The 20,049-nt window shown below is 45.6% G+C and overlaps 1 protein-coding gene across 1 annotated transcript in view; it reads left to right on the plus strand.

The window, feature by feature from the left end:
• The window catches only part of LOC310864673 (calsyntenin-2-like), a gene marked incomplete at both ends in the record, with an annotated part of 273,876 nt that extends 254,881 nt beyond the window's left edge, over positions 1-18,995 (plus strand). Inside the window, 7 exon segments of the mRNA XM_083773375.1 lie at positions 4,734-4,945; positions 9,144-9,314; positions 11,228-11,373; positions 13,039-13,162; positions 17,276-17,460; positions 18,779-18,946; positions 18,948-18,995. Of these exon segments, the coding sequence (XP_083629501.1) occupies positions 4,734-4,945; positions 9,144-9,314; positions 11,228-11,373; positions 13,039-13,162; positions 17,276-17,460; positions 18,779-18,946; positions 18,948-18,995 (1,054 nt within the window).
• Between the last annotated feature and the right edge of the window lie 1,054 nt (positions 18,996-20,049).

The following is a 20,049-nucleotide window of genomic DNA, read 5'->3' on the forward strand; positions in this document are numbered from 1 at the left end:
AGATATGGCTGCAGTAGCCTACACTCGTCCTCTCCGAACTTTGGATAGGCAAGCCGAAAAGCGATTAGACAATTTTTTAAGTAGGTTATATGTAAGCTCCTTTAACCCATTTTGCCACTTGACAACTGTCATGTGGCATTTCTTCCTCGGCCTAGTGGGAATGTGCGTGCACAATTTCACGGAAATCACACGCGATGTGTTCATGATTTGCAGCATTTTGTTTGAAACTGAGCACTCCTGCGAACTGGAAGCCAATCTTATAGCCAATCAGGATGGAGTCTGAGAAATCTGAAAGACCCCGTTTTGTTGAATGGCTCTAGAGAGACTGTGTGCCAATTTGTGTGATGTTTGGGCAAAATCTGTAGGTGTACTGTCCAAAAACTTGTTTTGCACAAAGCGGTCTCCTGGTGGCGCTATAACAGGCCGTTCTGGACATTTTGGGGCAGAGATTCATTGTTGGCATCCAGTGTGCAAAAATTTGGCATCGACCGGGTTAACGGTGCCGGAGATTAGCTGTTCACAGACGGACGGATGGACGGACACACAGACGGACGGAAGGACGGACGGACGGAGTGCAAAACATACTCTCTCCCCATGCCTTCGGCCTGGTGGAGACAACAATTGTTTGTTTGGAAGTGTTTTGTTGTCCTCTGTACCGGAGTGGATGTTCTCCCATCTCCTTTCACCTCTCAGTTTTCCTTCACACATTTCCTTCCTGATGGCCTGGAGTTGAATCTGTGTTTACACTTCTCTCCATGTGCAAAGTAGAACACATGCAGCCCTGGCTCTTCTCCATGTTGATATGTCACTTACATCCATGTTCTCTCTCCCTTTCTCCCTCCTCCACATGATATTCTGTCATCACTTTGCCTGTTCTTTAATCCATTCTTACCGGGCACCCATTTTGGTGTTGGCATCATGTTATGCTCTATCTATTGAAAAATAGCAGATCTACAAGCTCATATCGCGCCACCGAGTGGCGCGATACGAGCTTGTAGGTCTGCTATTTTTGAAAAATCAAAGAGCGACTGACATTTTTAGAATCTGATCTCAGGTCAGAATGGGTTAATCAGACCAGTGTGTGTCCAGTGGAAACCTCATATGAATCTGATCTCAGGTCAGAATGGGTTAATCCACTAGTTTCTGTCCCCTGTCCCCTGTCCCCTGTTCCCTGTTCCCGGCCACATGGGGCCAGTTTCTACATTTTAAGTAAAACAAATTAATAATTCTGTCTGGATTTCACCACAGAGTGAGCGAGAGAGAGAAAGAGAGAGAGAGAGAGAGAGAGAGAGAGACTGGCTGGTATTGTGTTAGTGCCCCCTTGATGTTTTGTTAATATTCATGATACTGTTAAATAAGCCTCTCTCCTTGCAGCAGGGCCCTAGCCCATTCTGACCGGGCACCCATTTTGGTGTCAGCATCATGTTATGCTTTAGCTATTTAAAAATAGCAGATCTACAAGCTCATATCGCGCCACCGAGTGGCGCGATACGAGCTTGTAGGTCTGCTATTTTTGAAAAATCGAAGAACGACTGACATTTTTTTAATCTGATCTCAGGTCAGAATGGGTTTAATCAGACCAGTGTGTGTCCGGCGGAAACCTCGTATGAATCTGATCTCAGGTCAGAATGGGCTAGGGGTCCAGTCTCACCTCCTGTTAGGGTCCCACAACTTCAACTAACGCAGCAGGAGGAGAACGTCTCTGGTGTCTGCAGTGCTTCAGTGAGCTTCTGGGGAAAGTCATTAGCTTAGCTAGAGGCACAGCGATTATCTAAGGAATTCATTATTATAATTACCCCCAAAGTTGCCTTGTTGTTAAATGTTATGTGAAATGTTATATGCGTGCGTGCGTGCGTGAGAGAGAGAGAGAGAGAGAGAGAGAGAGAGAGAGAGGGGACCAACGGTGATGCCAATCATCCTTCCAACTTCCACGACAACCTTCTTTACTCAGGTCGTATTGCTCTGAAACCACATCCAGAGTCAGCTTGACTTTGTTCTACCTGTTCTTCTGTTCTGCAAAAACGCATTCTCCTACCACAGCCATGTCAACAAACAAACAAAATGTTACTTTTTGCCATTTGTACGCAAATGACCAGAAACAAACAAACGTTAATGAACTCCTTAAAGCACAATTAAACACGATTCATGCCTTAATACAGTGTAAACCAGCGCTAATCTTTGTGGGGCATTTGTTTCCGTCTCCCTCATAATAATTTCTTCATAATGAAATTGGACGGCATCCAGTTTTCTTCTTTCTTTTTTTCCTTTTTTTCCTTTTTTATTCTCAGGCTCTGCTCACAACAGTGGCTTTGTGCACACACAAAGCAGAGAACGCACATATTATGCACGCAGGCACACACACACACACGCACGCATGCACGCACACTGCCGGCCATCACCACCTTTGCAGAGACTGACGAGATTACAATACAGATGCAAATGTGTTTGCAGAAAGAGAGAGAGAGAGAGAGAGAGAGAGAGAATATCATAATGACAGCCAGACAGGGGCAGACAAACCGAGAGGAAAGATTCCGCGTCAGCGCTATCTGCTCGATAAAAAAAGTTTACAGCGGCATGTGGGGGCGAAAAGATATGAAATTACATATGCGGCGCAATCTTGTCTTATTCAGCGGTGATTATACAAAACCGGATCCTGCACACGGAAAAATGCCTGACATCAATGCTTTTCTCTCTCGCTCCGAATGCCATGCAGCAGTGGAGGAGAGAGAAAAGCATCGCCGTCCCTCCCACAGACAGATGTTAGTGTGTTTGAAAGGCCCACAGTGAAACGTAAAAATATTCGTCTGCTCACTTTCACAGAACATTCGCTGTCTGTCATTTTTTTTTTACTCTCGGCTATCCATCACTCACCCTGTTTTGCTGTCTCTCTCCCACACACACCGTTTGACGTCTGTTTGCTCTCCGTGTGATTGATGCGTAATCCGCATTCTTCATGCTGTGTGTGTGTCGGGTGTCTGCATCAAATATGTGCATGTATGTATACGACGTACTGCCTCCCTGTCAGGGTTTCCTGCTGTGCGGTGCCATGTGTGCTCGGAGAACCCGGGTCCTGCAGTGCACGCGCGGATGCGTCGGCCCCTTCATGCATGCCATTTTGTCACTCTGCATTCTAATGTGCGCTATACCTTTTACAGCGTGCGAAGGAAGCCACGATGTTTGAAGTTTGTCAGAGGCTTATACTGTGTAAGCCTATTTTTGAGTGGTGCAACCACTCCTATAGATAGCTATGTGTGTCCCTGGGTCCATCTCTGGGTCCGTCCCTGGCCGTGTCCGAGCACGAAAATAACGTTTGGTTGGTTTTAACCACCAAGTGTCACTGTTGCGCAGCCTAACACACACGTACATATTAACTGTATATATGATGATTTTGGGTGTGACAGTACAGTGACAGTACAGTACAGTACAGTACAGTACAGTACAGTACAGTACAGTACAGTACAGTACAGTACAGTAGAGGAACCCCTTGGGGACCCCCACACGGTAACTCTGTCCTTTTTGGACCGTTTCGGACATGGGCGGCGCTCCGGAACAGGCCCAGCACCCTGGGCCTGGACCCCCACACGTAGTTGCACCGCTCACTTCACCCAGGTGTGATTTTTATATATATTCTAGTGCAAGTTGAATTTCACATACGGTATGTAGGTTTCAAAATATACAATACATTTTTTTAATAAAAAATAGGCAAACATTTTGTTGAAAGCACAGTATGGACCTTGGACAAACAAAATCACAAATATATTTTTTAACATATAGCCTAATTATTTTGGCTAATCCAAATGTTTTCCCCCTGATGAACAAGAATTAGTATGAGCCTGTCTACCTGTCCAGTTATTGTATGGTTTAATACTTGCGACAAGCTATGCATGGTCACTAGAGAGAGGTGTTTGTACAGTACCTCCTGGAGGTTGGTGTCATATTATGGAATATATGTATATGCTGCTGCACCTTTAAGGGAATGCTACGACACTGCCGTAAAGCAGATCGTACGGGACCTGTCGTAATATATTTATATCTACCGGTACATGCTGCTGCTGTTGTTGTTACTACTTGTTACCAAGGACTGTCTAAAGAGGACAAGAAGCGAAGACCGTACGGGCGCTCACATGGTGCTCCATGGAAGGAAAGAAACATGCGCAGTTGCAGACCAAGGAAGCTGAACGCGGAAGTGTTGGCTGCATAAAGCCCACTGCGCATGTTTCTTTCCTTCCATGGAGCACCATGTGAGCAACATGGCGGCGCCCTTACGGTCTTCGCTTCCTGTCCTCTTTATACAGTCCTTGCTTGTTACCTGCCTAAAGCGTACAGTAAACTACTACTACTACTACTTGTACACGTGTGTGGACATTGAGAGTCATTGGAACACATTACAGTTGGCTCGTGAGACTGGTAGCTTTCCTCAGCCAATGTCTCTTCCAAACTATCGTCACTTCCGCTGCTGGCAGAACGAAGCCTTTGGGCAGTAAACATAAAGGAAATCTGTCACGCCCCATCTTGAACGTCCTTGAACAACTTCTGGCCAATCAAACTATAGCTGAATACAAAACAAGCTAATGCTAACATGCTAATGCTCACATGCTAACAAGCTAATGCTAACATGCTAATGCTAGCATGCTAACAAGCTAATGTTAACATGCTAATGCTAACAAGCTAATGCTAACATGCTAACATGCTGATGCGGGCATTTATAAGCCTTCCCTGTCTGTGTGTCTCAGGTGTTTCGGGGAGGACACGTGCATCACCATCCCAGACATGGAGGCAGTGGTGATGGTGCTGCAGCCCAGCGAGCCCCGGATCACCATAGCGGGTCTGGAGAGGCTGAGCAGGCTGGCCTCTGACCTGAGGTCAGCGGGAGGCCTGGCTCTGTTCCAGGACCTCCACATCGTTAGCACCGTGACCAGGACCGACGCAGCCACGCACCACACAGGTAATGAAACACGTTTAGTTTGATTGAAAAATATTGAGAATTTCATAATGTTCTGTATGTTGTATACTGCAGAAAAGAAAAATCACATTTATACTACACAATGCATACAGTTTCTCTTTTTCTTCCTCTTTTTTTGTAAACTAGGCCATTCTCGCAGATTTTGGAAGGAAATGATATAGTCATAAATGGCATATACAAAAACATTAGTATGATACATATCATATCACATGATGACTCCAGCGTTAACCCATTCTGACCGGGCACCCATTTTGGTGTCGGCATCATGTTATGCTTTAGCTATTTAAAAATAGCAGATCTACAAGCTCATATCGCGCCACCGAGTGGCGCGCTACGAGCTTGTAGGTCTGCTATTTTTTGAAAAATCGAAGAGCGACTGACATTTTTAGAATCTGATCTCAGGTCAGAATCAGATCATCAGACCAGTGTGTGTCCGGCGGAAACCTCGTATGAATCTGATCTTAGGTCAGAATGGGTTAATGAGTAGCGAGGACTGCAAAAGTGTGCAGGTGTGGCCTAAATGAAGAGTTGCATGGTGATCCAAGGAATCCGGTGAATAGGGAGTATACAGACGCTCATAGGCCATGGTATAGGACCACCATGAGGCCAATGTGGGGGGAGGGTCCTCCTTGGCCTACTGGCAGTGTGCATAAAGGTTTTGAAACTATATAAGCCCAGCGGTTTCCAAGATTAGGCACACTCACGCACGCACGCACGCGCACACAGGTTCGAAAACGTAACTAAAAATACATCGCATGGATGCACCTGGGACGTATATCTTCAGTGATGTTTCCTGAGGTCAACAGGGTTTCGGGTCTTCCAACATCATATACCCCTCAATCAGGCGACCCAGCCGGGGTTGATCAAATCCCGACTTATACGTCCCAGTAAGCTACCCTCGATCAGTCCATCAGGGAAAGAGCAAGGCCACACAATCTGTTGCTCGGGAACTATACTCTGCCGGTACTGGGAGAACCAAAATCTGCCGCATGGAAGGACTAGGCTCTGTGGGTTGACTCCTGACCGGGCCCTATCCTACATCTCACCAGGTCCACTCCTGCTCTCACCAGGCCCAGGACCTGTTGCGTTGCACCAGACTCCCAGTACCAGGCACTGCATTCAGAAGTGGTGGACTATAATGGCCCTCCTAAAGGCCTCACCAAGGTTTGTTGGGCTTCCTCCTCACGGAGGACACAGGCTTATGGGGCGCTAACCCATTCTGCTCACCCGTCACCCGTCTCTCCGGTGGTCACCAGACTATACCTGGTTGTCACATATAATATAATATAATATAATAATATAGGTCCCTGTCTTTCGGCCTGATGGAGATAGTTAGATTCTAAGACAGGTGACTTTTTCTGTTTTAAATTTAACACAATGGATGCTGCCAGCATCCTTCCAAATATAAGCGCTAGAGTGCCAGCAGAGATTTTACTCTGAGAGGTCCCCCCACTTCCGTTCCTCACCAAAACCGGTAGGCTTAACCCATTCTGACCGGGCACCCATTTTGGTGTCGGCATCATGTTATGCTTTAGCTATTTAAAAAAATAGCAGATCTACAAGCTCATATCGCGCCACCGAGTGGCGCGATACGAGCTTGTAGGTCTGCTATTTTTGAAAAATCGAAGAACGACTGACATTTTTTTAGAATCTGATCTCAGGTCAGAATGGGTTCATCAGGACCAGTGTGTGTCCGGCGGAAACCTCGTATGAATCTGATCTCAGGTCAGAATGGGTTAATGTTCCATTCTTACCTCACGCTGGTCACGCTAAAGTCTATCTAGAAAACATTAATATTGCAAACGAGAGGCATGCTGAAGTCAAATGAAGACAGAACATTGCCCATCTGGTATAATTAAAAAGATATGTTTTTTTAGCAATAAAAAAGCCCTAAAGTCGTCTATACTGTACACGTCCAAGGCCACCTGCGGTTTGATTAGAAAAGACGTGTATAGCCTAGTATACACGTCCACGTAACTGTGATTTCTCCAGTCATCACGTTCCCAAATGAAATGCTTCCTTGTAGCTATGAAATGGAGACAGTGAATATTTGAACAGGCCTTTCGTACAGTATGAATAATGTGTTCACTCTTTCAGTATATGTCTCACTATCAAGAAACCCCATTAGAGACAGCTTAACATTTCATAGTGTCTCCAGAGAAAGGAAACCTTACTCTGTTGAACTTTTGTCTGTGTGCTGCATTATTTAACCCATTCTGAACGGGCACCCATTTTGGTGTCAGCATCATGTCATGCTTTAGCTATTGAAAAATAGCAGATCTACAAGCTCATATCGCGCCACCGAGTGGCGCGATATGAGCTTGTAGGTCTGCTATTTTTGAAAAATCGAAGAGCGACTGACATTTCTAGAATCTGATCTCAGGTCAGAATGGGTTCATCAGGACCAGTGTGTGTCCGGCGGAAACCTCGTATGAATCTGATCTCAGGTCAGAATGGGTTAAGTTTGTGCGTGCTGATCTGTATATCCTTCTGCACGTCATTATCCCATATGTCCTTTACACACTATATCAGCTCCATGGACAGTTCACTGTGAGTGCAGCTGTTCACCGTGCGGCGCTAATCCCGCTGTGTTAGCAAGATTCCCTTGGTGCGTAATTCTCTGCTAACCCAGGGAACATACTGTATACACTATACAGTAGACTAACCCCTGTCATATTGGTCTGCTGGAATTAACAACCCCCCCCCCCCCCCCCCTGCTGAGCAAGGCCTCCGCCATAGCAGACAATTGATTCCTCGGGTCGCCTGGCTTGACCTCCTATAGCAAATGGATATGACATTTAAATCCATGCTGCCTTTGGTCTGGGTCTCTGATACACTATCTGGTCAGCAATGCCGGAGCAGTATACGACGTCGCACAGCAGCGCGGCACAGCTCAGCCACTGCTCGTGCCAATTAGGAGCTAGATAAGCAGAACATTGTGTGTAATGCGCCCACAGAAGAAAAGAGAACGCGGCGCATCACTTTCAAAAACTGGAAAGTCATTTTCTGCCACTGAAGTGGAGACTGCAGCTGGAGGGAACAGATTAGCTGGAAAAGAAGGAGAGAGAGGGCAGACCTCTAAATGAGGGAGAGAGAGAGAGAGAGAGAGAGAGAGAGAGAGAGAGAGAGAGAGAGAGGCTGACGGGCGGATGGACAGAGGATGCTGGAATGACAGATTGAGAAAGAGAGAATGTCCATGTGTGGGGTAGCTGTGATGAAGTTTCATAATGAGCAGATTTAATGTTCTCTCGAGGCTGAAACTTAAAGGATTCAGGACAAATCACATGGTTCTGTTGCAGGCAGCGTGACACCTCTCTGTTGGACCCCATTAATCAGCCCCTCTGTCCTCTGTCCTCTGTCTCCCTTTGCCATTAGTCCTTCCATTTAGCTGTTTCTCTCTGGCCTCTCTCTCTCTCTCTCTCTCTATCTCTCTCTCTCTCTCTCTCTCTCGTCCGGTTTCTTTGGGGCTAATTGTTCTAATGCTCCCACTCCATCTTTGTCATGTCTTGGTTCTCATTTTGTTCTCAAACATCTGCTCCGTTTCTTTGACGTCATCTCTTTCATTTCACCGGTCCGGTCCGGTCTGGCCGTCCGGGCCAGTTTGTTCTCATCTTTTGTCGTTTTTCTGTCTTGTCGTTTTTTGCTGTTCCTTCCTCCTCTGCCCTGCTGTCTCCCTCTCCACAAGGCTGCTCCCTCTCACACAACACCTTTCTCTGCCAGCTTTCCAGCTTTCCCCTGAACAGCACCTAGATTCAGTGGCAAGTTGTGTGTGTATGTGTGTGTCTCTCTCTCTCTATCTCCCTCTCTATCTCCCTCTCTCTCTCTCTCTCTCTTCTCCTCACCTCTATTCCTCCAGAGAGTACAAGTCTCTGTGGGAGGCTGATAAGTGGGCATGGAAGGCGCATGCTCAGGGGACTGTGAGGCAGGGGAGAAAGGCTGGGTGGCAGAAGTGTGGCAGTGGCTGATGCTTATAGCAGCCTGTCAGGCAGCACTGTGGTGACGAGAGCTGTCTGAGGGTGTGTGTGTTGATTATGTTGCAGCACACAGTTTGGAGAGTTTACAGAATAATTGGAGCGTGTGTGAGGAGGAGGTATAGGTGGCGCATGGAACACTTAGTGGTTTGTAGTTAAGCGTCCGTTTTTGTCTCTGCGTGTGTGTGCGTGTGCGTGTGCATGGGCAGCCCGACGACCTGGTGTGCTGGAGGAGATTATCCATAATCTGGACTACTGTGACATCCTTGTGCTTGGTGATGAGTTGCGGCCAGAGGAGGAGTCTCTCCAGCTGTCACACAGTGCTCTGCTGGGGAAACACCTGGACGCCACCAACTCTACCTCTGGGATGTCCATATATGGTAGGTTACAAAAAGAAGACCACACACGTCCGATCCCTCAAGTTGGGCAAATTTCCCATCCACACATTTTTTGGGTAAACAAATACATCTGCTCTCCTTCAAGATGGATAGTTTTGTACTTTTTCTGTTTTTGTATGTCCGCCAGGTGTGGTCATATAATATTCAAATGTCTTCCATGTGTATTTTTGGTTTCTTCCTGAAAGCTTTGAAAGCCTTTGAGTCAAAAGGCCCAATCGAAATGCACCACTTTAGTGATACACTAAAATCATCCACCTCCCCTAACTACTCCCCCCAGTTATCATCCTGTTGTGTCCAGCTGTGGGCGTGGCTTCAGTTCAGGTGGGTGGTGCTAAGGTTCTATACACATTTTTAGTACAGCGAAACTAAGTAGAAGAATGTAGAAAAGGGTGCTCTCATGCTCTGCCAGATCTGCACATAACAATCTGTAGTCAAAGTCACTGGGAGGAGACCCCTGGGCAGACCAAGGACCAGATGGGGAAATTAAATTATATCTCCACGCTGGCTTGGGAACGCCTCGGGATCCCCCAGGAGGAAGTTGCAAAATGTTGCTCTGGAGAGGGAGGTCTGTGGTAGACTGGTTAATAAACCAGACTAATATCGCACGGACCGCAGGATATTAGTCTGGGGAGGCTCAGCTTGGATTTCATTTCCAGGGAAACATTTTCTCTTTTTTTTTTTTTTTTTTTTTTTTGCGGCTTACGCCTTTTATTGATTTTTGAAGGGACAGACAGTAGGCTGACAGGAAACGGGAGAGAGATGGGGGGATGACATGCAGTAAAGGCCGTGTCGGGTCCGGGAGTCGAACCCGCGGCACACTGCGACTGGATCACCAGTCCGGTGCCCAGACCGTTACGCTACGGCCTGGGCCGAAACATTTTCTCTTTGACGCAATTGGTCATAGCTACTGTCAGTCAAAGGTCTCAAGCATTGAAAGTCACTGTACCAAAGCCCGCCCATATTGCATACCGTGTCCCGATTGGCCGCCCACATTCTCTGGTGTAGGAAATGGGCGTACAATTGAGCCTCTCCAGACCGAAATCCGCCGGCAGGCAATTTATTTAACGGCTGATTCGGTCTGGTTTATTAACCGGGCTAGGTCTGTGGCTCTCTGCTGGAACTGTTGTGCCCCCCGCTGTGTGCCGCTGTTGTGCCCCCCCGCGTCCAGATCAGCGTCTGAAGATGGATGGATGGATAGTCAAAGTCATGCCTCCAACATTCTGCAGAGTAAAACATGTTTCTGAGAATATGGGTATACTTTAATATCTATTCCAGCTGTGCCTGTGAATAATGTGCCTATATACCACCACATCTCAGTGAGCTTGTGGATTTTTTTTTTGTAAAGGTTTGAAACCACACACACAAAACACATATTTTATATTACAGTTTCAGATCACAACATGCATTCTAAAAAACATTCTCTGCTCGTATAACACAATTCTGAACTTTCAATTGACCATGCCTCTAGATTAGGATTTTTTTCTTCAAAGGCCTATGTTGGAATAGAACCGCCTGTAGTATCTTTTGACTTCTCACACGGACAGACAAATCACCATGGATATGACCGGGCACCCATTTTGGTGTCGGCATCATGTTATGCTTTAGCTATTTAAAAATAGCAGATCTACAAGCTCATATCGCGCCACCGAGTGGCGCGATACGAGCTTGTAGGTCTGCTATTTTTTTTATTATCGAAGAACGACTGACATTTTTAGAATCTGATCTCAGGTCAGAATGGGTTCATCAGACCCAGTGTTTGTCCGGCGGAAACCTCGTATGAATCTGATCTCAGGTCAGAATGGGTTAGGCTAATTTTCTTGAGTTTAATGTTCAGGTGGTAACATTGATAACTCTCCGTCACCGTGTGAACTGAACCAGCGCTCCTTCCTCCCCAGGGGTGGACTCCATGTCCAACTATGAGCAGGTGATCCGACAGGTCCGCTACCATAGCTGGCGTCCTGGCCAGCTGGAGGAGAGGAGGTTCCGCCTCACCTGCTCTGAGCTGAACGGACGATACACCAGCAACGAGTTCAACCTTGAGGTCAGTTCCAAGAACACTGACTGGACCTGTAGGGATATGACAACAAATGTGTCGATGCATTGTTGTGTGCGTACAATCGATCAATACGGTTTTAGCCTGAGTATGTTTTGGACTCCGTCCGTGTGTGTGCGCGTGCGTGTGTGTGTGTGTGTGTGTGTGTGTGTGTGTGTGTGTGTGTGTGTGTGTGTGTGTGTGTGTGTGTGTGTGTGTGTGTGTGTGTGTGTGTGTGTGTGTGTCCGTCCGTCCGTCCGTCTGTTACCAGCGAATCTCCGGCTAGCCGTTAACCCGGTCAATGCCAAATTTTGCACGCACACTCCTTGGATGTCAACGATGAACCTCTGCCCCAGAATTTCCAGAACAGCCAGAACGCCTGCCGGGCGTGGCTGCACTAATAACTTTGGGGCAGGCGCCCATCTATAGAGTTTGAATGGACAGGTATCAGTCAAAAGGGAGACATCGAAGAGGAAGGATGGACGGGGAAGGATCGACATTATGGAATGTCAGAACAGGTTCATCCATATATGGAGATCTAAGGGTTTGAGGTTTGAGGTCAGATGTAGAGTTGCTGGTCAATATAGTGATGACATCAGGGATCTCCATGCTGTATTTGAGCTTAACTGTGACAGCAGGTCGCATTTACTATGGGGCCTCCACATCTCCATCCCTGATGATGTCACGTGATGACACGAGACCTGGGCACCATATATGGGGATATTGAGTGACTGACGGGAAATGTACGATTTCATAGTACCTGCGGTCGCAAAGAAATACATGTATAGTTGCACCGCTCACACAGGTGTGCATTTGACGTTTAACCTTTGACCTTCAGGACACAAATGGGAAATGAGAAACTAAATGAATTATTTAGTTTCACCTACTGTATCACCTTACTGTTATGTATTGGAGCTGACGCTTTGCCCCCAGAAAGCACTCTGAATTCTACAGCAGTGGTTCCAAAAACTATTTCATGTCAAGAACCCCCAAATTGCCACTAAGGAGCCCACGGACCCCCATTTGAAAAGATATGCCAGAGACCCCCATAAGAGAAGATTTTTTACGGCTCTAGCAATGATTCTCAAGCCGTTTAATTTCAAAGGACCCCCATAGTTTTACATGCATTTAGGCTACGGACCCCCATTTAATGGCATTTCAATCTCTGAGACCCCAATTAACATTGTAAAATCAATGTTAATTTAACTCTGAGAGTGTACAAATGGAACCAAATGGTTCCATTTATACACTCTGAGTTACAGACCCTTAACCCATTCTGACCGGGCACCCATTTTGGTGTTGGCATCATGTTATGCTTTAGCTATTGAAAAATAGCAGATCTACAAGCTCATATCGCGCCACCGAGTGGCGCGATACGAGCTTGTAGGTCTGCTATTTTTTGAAAAATCGAAGAACGACTGACATTTCTAGAATCTGATCTCAGGTCAGAATGGGTTTATCAGACCAGTGTGTGTCCAGTGGAAACCTCGTGTGAATCTGATCTCAGGTCAGAATGGGTTAAGGGTCCATTTGGTTCCTAACTATCATTTAGATTTGGTTCATATTGCAGACAAGAATTAAGCAGACTGTAGGACATTGCATGTGATGCTGTGATGATCTGGTCTTTGGTCTATAAAAGCTGTTTTCCCCTGCTTTTCTCTGTCTGTGTTCTAGGTCAGCATACTTCACAGCTCAGTGGCTGCGGAGCATGTCAATCACATGGTGGCCCCGCCCCAGTACATGCAGGTGGAACATCATCCATCCATGCTCCATGGCCTGTACCCTAGCCACAATTCAGGTAACACCCCACACAACTACACCCACTAGCTCCGACGTTCTCATAGGCGCTATTGTGTCTCATGTCTACCATTGGTATGTACACCATATAAATGAGTTATTGCACAGTATAGTATACACAGCATTATTATAAAGTGGGACTGTTTTCATAACAACAAATCAAACCAAACTCGGTTCACACTGTTCCATAGAGTCCAGTGGTTTCATCTGCATTAACATTTAAAGATGGAGTGCCACAATTTTTGTATTTTTCCAGTTTTTCATGTGTCTATGAGGTGACAGTACTTAATTAGACACCCTGGAGTTGTTTTTATGTGCAATTGTGTATTGACTTTGTATTTAGGGTTTCTTCCTGGAGGCTGAACCCTTGACAGTCAAACGGGCCAATGAAGTAAACAGTAATATAGTGACACCACACTATCAGCCCCTCCCCTAACCCCTCCCCCTTTATCATACAACTACAGCTGTGGGTGCGGCTTTAGTTCAGGTGGATCACCACCCATCACCACCCACCAGGCAAACCAGGCATACTTAATGAACTGGTGGGCGTGTCCACATAAAAGCATGATTTTAACAAATACTGTACACTTTTTGGAAAAAGGTCTTCCCCCTTATATTGTAATAATACCTGATGATCATGTTTTAGGGTGGAAAAAAATGGTGGCACTCCATCTTTAACATTTAGCATTAAAATTAACATTTAATAGTCTTCTACAAAAGTTTTGTTCTTTGTCTGTGACTATATGCCAGAACATGTGGTGACCCAATTTGTGGTCCTAGTGACCCACTAGGTGAGATATACTGCCATAGACAACGAAAAAATGTGTAAAAATAGGACTGTGATATATCAAATCTGGCTGATGAAGAGAAACTATGTAGATGAGGATTAAGCAATACAGGTCACACTGTTCAGACTGTTGGTCATGTAGGCCTATAGCATCATGTGTGCTTCTTCATCAACACCCCAAAAATAGGATTTTTTACTGCTTCTCTTCTGTTTGTGCCCTTTTAGTAATGTTTATGTTCTTTTTTTTATAATGGTGCTTATCCCATTCTGACCGGGCACCCATTTTGTTGTCGGCATCATGTTATGCTTTAGCTATTTAAAAATAGCAGATCTACAAGCTCATATCGCGCCACCGAGTGGCGCGATACGAGCTTGTAGGTCTGCTATTTTTGAAAAATCAAAGAGGGACTGACATTTTTAGAATCTGATCTCAGGTCAGAATGGGTTCGTCAGACCAGTGTGTGTCCGGCGGAAACCTCGTATGAATCTGATCTCAGGTCAGAATTGGTTATTCTCTGCATAGCCTATGGGGACTATATGGATGGAGCATTCTTGCTGAATCTGGTGTATTTACACAGCATTGTATAGTATGTGTAAATATATTTACACATACATTTTACACATTATTGGAACTATGTAAAGGAACTATTGGCTGTCCGATGGCGAGTGTTACTTACATACTATTCTTGTTCTTGTTGTTATCTCAGAACTACACAAAATAATATTATAGGTCAACTGTAAGTTAATAGTTTTGGCAATGAATGATTGAATATTTCATGCAGGAGTGAACGGAGATGACACATCTCTTTCTATGTCTATGCTCTGTTTTCAAACCGTTTCATGTCATGGAACCGTCCCATCACATGATTCTGACCCTGATGTTATCCCATTCTGACCTGAGATCAGATTCATACGAGGTTTCCGCCGAACACACACTCGTCTGATGAACCCATTCTGACCTGAGATCAGATTCTAAAAATGTCAGTCGCTCTTCGATTTTTCAAAAATAGCAGACCTACAAGCTCGTATCGCGCCACTCGGTGGCGCGATATGAGCTTGTAGATCTGCTATTTTTAAATAGCTAAAGCATAACATGATGCCGACACCAAAATGGGTGCCCGGTCAGAATGGGTTATACTGTCTGAATGTTGTAATTGGACGTGATGAATTGATTAATAGTGGTGAGATTTCTGTTGTACATTTTTACGGGGGAATTGTATCATAGTTAAATGAACTACTTATTTGGCTGGGCACCCCCTGAAACCCCCTCAAGAACCACTGGGAGTCCCCAGACCCTTGGTTGAAAACTACCAAGCAAGTTAAGTTTCTCCTATAGAAACCAGCTGGAAGCTTCCATTGACAGAGACATTCGCAAAGGGTGAAGAAGGCTTCTTTCTGCACCCCTCGGTGATGAGAGGTAGAGGGAGCCTGGTGAGAGAGAGAGAGCCTGCTGGTCTTAATCTAGCACACCCGGGCCTTAATTATTCATCTGGCTCTAATGGGTTCTATTTAGAATCCTGGCGAGCTCTGTGGACAACTGTGCTAACTCTGTTAACCCATTCTGATCGGGCACCCATTTTGGTGTTGGCATCATGTTATGCTTTAGCTATTTAAAAATAGCAGATCTACAAGCTCATAGCGCGCCACCGAGTGGCGCGCTACGAGCTTGTAGGTCTGCTATTTTTGAAAAAAATCGAAGAACGACTGACATTTTTAGAATCTGATCTCAGGTCAGAATGGGTTCGTCAGACCAGCGTGTGTCCGGTGGAAACCTCGTATGAATCTGATCTCAGGTCAGAATGGGTTAAGAGTCTAGGGAGAGGAGTAGTATAAGGGTGAGATGGGCTGCATTTAAAGACTGATGCTGTGTATGCTGTTCATGCCGTGAGCACATGTGTGTGTGTGTGTGTGTGTGTGCGTGTGTGCGCGCGTGCGCGCGTGTGACATCCGTATAGGTTTATGACCTGTGTCTACGCACTTGTTTTGCAGTCTCTCTCTACGTACTGTAGGTCTACTACCTAATAAAAAGCAGACCTACAAGCTCATATCGCGCCACCGAGTGGCGCGATACGAGCTTGTAGGTCTGCTATTTTTGAAAAATCGAAGAGCGACTGACATTTTTAGAATCTGATCTCAGGTCAGAATGGGTTCATCAGGACCAGTGTGTGTCCGGCGGAAACCTCGTATGAATCTGATCTCAGGTCAGAATGGGTTAAAGGAGACCGGATATTGCTGCAGCTGTAGTGAAGAGTGCATAAGTACAGGGTCCCATGGAGCTTCTCTCTCTGAATAAGATCAAAGGCAGTGGAATTGATGTGGAAATCCGGGGGAACTTGGAGTGAATGAAATGATCAATTATAAGTAACTGTAAGTCACACTTGTTAAACACGTGCGTGCGCATAGCGTGCACACACACACACACACCAGTGGAGAGGAAAGACCGGGGCACAGTGCAGTCATGTTCTTCTCGTGAAAACGAGAAGCCGGGAGATTAACTTACAGTAAGACCAAAGAACAGACTATCGCTATGCGCGCTGTAATTACAGTGCTAAATAGAGTTGGGTCGGGCTTCTTTTTCTTTTTTTTATAGCTACTGTACTGTATGCACAAGCCTAGAAGACAAAATGTAATTTCCATATTAAAGAACGGGCGCCCGCAGAGGAACAAAACCAAACACGTGTTCTGACATTCAGAATAAATTATGAATAACATTTCACTTCCAGGAGACACGACGAGCCGCCAAGTGACAAGTATGCATGGATGTCTAAAACCCTCCCTGTTGGGTTAATCCGACAAAACTTCAACATTAGATTACATTATAGTTCAAGGACGGGTTAAATTACAGTTGCAAAGACGTGTATTGTTAAGGTGTATATTGTATATTGTAGGATCTTACATTTGACATTTATTTGCTCATTTTACTGTATGTCTTCCTTGTATGTTGTATGGCATGACATTTATGTATAATTCTTTTCCCCTGTATTATTGTAAACTGTTATTTTCAATGATATATATGAGGAATGTTCACAGAAACACTGCACCTTCAAGTCACGTGACAAGGTTCTTCACAGCTGTTATCTGTTTGGATAAATTACATGCATTTTGATTGGTTGTTTACACTTCCTGAAATGCATTTAGTGACAATGTCAGCCCATTCTTGAATTAAGCCTGAGGAAGGTCGCAAGACCGAAACGTTGCTCACAAAAATTGCTCTGAACTAGCAAGTGGCAGTGTGCGGATGTCCCTTCTTCCACAAGGTGTATATTGTTAAAACAAAAACATAATAAATAATCATCTCCTTTCATGCCACCCCCCCCCCCCCCTCAGGCGTGCCCAGTGCGGCTACTGTGGTGATCGTGACGTGTATCGCCGCCCTAGTGGTGGTAGTGGTGGTGGGCATCTACCGCATCCACCTCACTCACCAGCAGGAGATGAAGGTGGCGCAGACGAGCAAGGACAAGGACGAGGCCTGGGACGAGTCCGCTCTCACCATCACCGTCAACCCCATGGAGGTGAACAGACTTATGGGCAGGGAGGGTGGGATGGGAGAGGGGTGGTGGAGATGGGGTTGGATGCAGAGATTAACCCATTCTGACCTGAGATCAGATTCACACGAGGTTTCCCACTGGACACACACTGGTCTGATTAACCCCATTCTGACCTGAGATCAGATTCTAGAAATGTCGGTCGTTCTTCGATTTTTCAAAAAATAGCAGACCTACAAGCTCGTATCGCGCCACTCGGTGGCGCGATATGAGCTTGTAGATCTGCTATTTTTAAATAGCTAAAGCATAACATGATGCTGATACCAAAATGGGTGCCCGGTCAGAATGGGTTAAAACAATAAATACAAATTAAAAAAGGTTGAGAGATAAGTTGTTTTATTTTCTTGTTAGTATTTCCATACGACTAAAATCACGGGTCAGATATAAATATGAAGGTGAAGAGCAGAGGCAGCATTCGAACCTCTATGCGGCTTGTGCAATGATGCGCTGTGATTGGCCCGGTGCGCTTATGTGCAAGGACGTGCTATGATTGTGCCAGTATCCACTTTGAGTGGCAGTCGGGGGGCAGACGCTGTCACCAGAACATGATTTACTGTTCTCTGCCTGTCGGGGACGCAACTCCAACGGCCCTGAGTCGGCTCAATCCGACTTCACAAACGTTCGACGCGGCAGCTTGTTCGCTTTAGTTCGCTCGGTGGGTGTCTCACGTGGCTCAAGGTCGCTTGAGACCGTAGCGGTCTAGTCCAGGGGTGTTCAACTGACTGTGAACAAGGGACCACCATGACTTAGAATCAACCTGGGGACCACTGTTGTTGTGTTGGGTGGGGATATGGGCTAAGATCAGTGCCTTTGTAACATGCATCCCATGCTATGCATGTGTATACATCAACCAATGGTCCATTGACTACTAATCATTAATGACTCAACCAGATATTCCGGTGCACTTCTTCCTCCCCTTGAGATTATAACTCCCTTTTTCTGTTGAATTCTCTTGACCTCCAACTTGTAAGTAAATTATTGCATGGCCATCATAGGTCACCATGGGTCATTCACTTCATGGTTTCGCAACTAGTGGAAAGGAAATTAAACAACAAGTCCTACATTACTCAATGCATGGTCAGGGACCACATGCAATGCCTTCACGGTCCACCAGTGCGTCCTCTGACCACCTGTTGAAAACCCCTGGTCTGTCCATAAAGTTATAAGGTCTAGCATGTAGTTATTGTAGTTATTATTGGCCACAGAAGCGGGCCGAGTTTAGAATGTCGCAGAGATACATGCCCACAAAGATGTGGAAACTCAAATCTTGTCGTTGTCGCCACAGAACCTTGAGGAGCCCCGGGCCATGGAGGAGGAGGAAGTGAGTGAGGAAGAGGAGGAGGAGGAAGATGACTATGAAGATGAAGATGAGGAGGAGGAGGATGACATCACCAGTGCCGAATCGGACGACAGCGAGGAGGACGTGGATGTTCAGTTACCCAGGGTGCAACACCCATAGCAAGAAAGGCCAGAATTGGGATAAAGGAACAATAGCTTACTAAACACACACACACACACACACACACACGCACACACACACACATACACACGCACACACGCACACACACACAAAGCACTCATGCACAAGCACGCATGCACGCACGCACACACACACACACACACACACACACACACACACACACACACACACACATTATTAAAAATAAAATAAAAATAAAATAAAAACTGTTCCCGACACCCATCCATAAAGAACCCTCTGTTCAGATGGTGGAAACAAAAAGACTGTATGTGCTGTTGATGTTGTGGCTCTAAAGTTGAGGTAATATCTCCCCCTACTGGTCATACAGAAGAAAGTCATTGCTCATTCAACATTCATTAACACATTTTCCTAGAGACACATGCACACACTCGCCCTGGCCTTTACTCCTGTTCACACAGATGCATCCTTTGGTTGGTACATAAGTCCACTCAGACACGCATTGACTTTTTACTTTCGCTTAGTAATGTCGAGATAATTACATAATTTTCCCGTTCATGACAAAGTGTTTTTTCTCTTCATAAACACTTAGTTATTTTGATTTTCACAACGTCGCACACTGAGAGCATGGTCCCCTGGAGCAGTGGTTCCCAAAGTGGGGTCCGGGGAGGGTCCTTGGAGGCAGTTCACTCTCAGAGTTAAATTAACATTGATTTTACAATATAAATTGCAGGTCTCAGAGATTGAAATGCCATTAAATGGGGGTCCGTAGACTAATATCCCATGTCAAACTGGGGGTCTTTCGTAAAAAAATTGAAAATTTAAATTGAAAATTGAAAATTGAAAATTGAAATTGAAAATTGAAAATTGAAATTGAAAATTGAAAATTGAAAATTGAAAATTGAAATTGAAATTGGGGTCCGCGGGCTAATTGACATGAAAACATTTGGGAACCACTAACTTGGAGGGTCGCACATGTGACGTCCAGGAGGGCTAAGCAGTGGGTGCATTCATGGTGGTGAGGTGGCCGAGTGAAGGCGCATGAGGGTCGGGCACAACGGGCAGGGTGATGAAGGGGAGGGTGTCATGAAAAAAAATATAAATAAAAGAAATATGAC

Source organism: Protomyctophum parallelum, assembly GCF_964188405.1.
Source record: "Protomyctophum parallelum genome assembly, chromosome: 9".
NCBI classification, from domain to species: domain Eukaryota; kingdom Metazoa; phylum Chordata; class Actinopteri; order Myctophiformes; family Myctophidae; genus Protomyctophum; species Protomyctophum parallelum.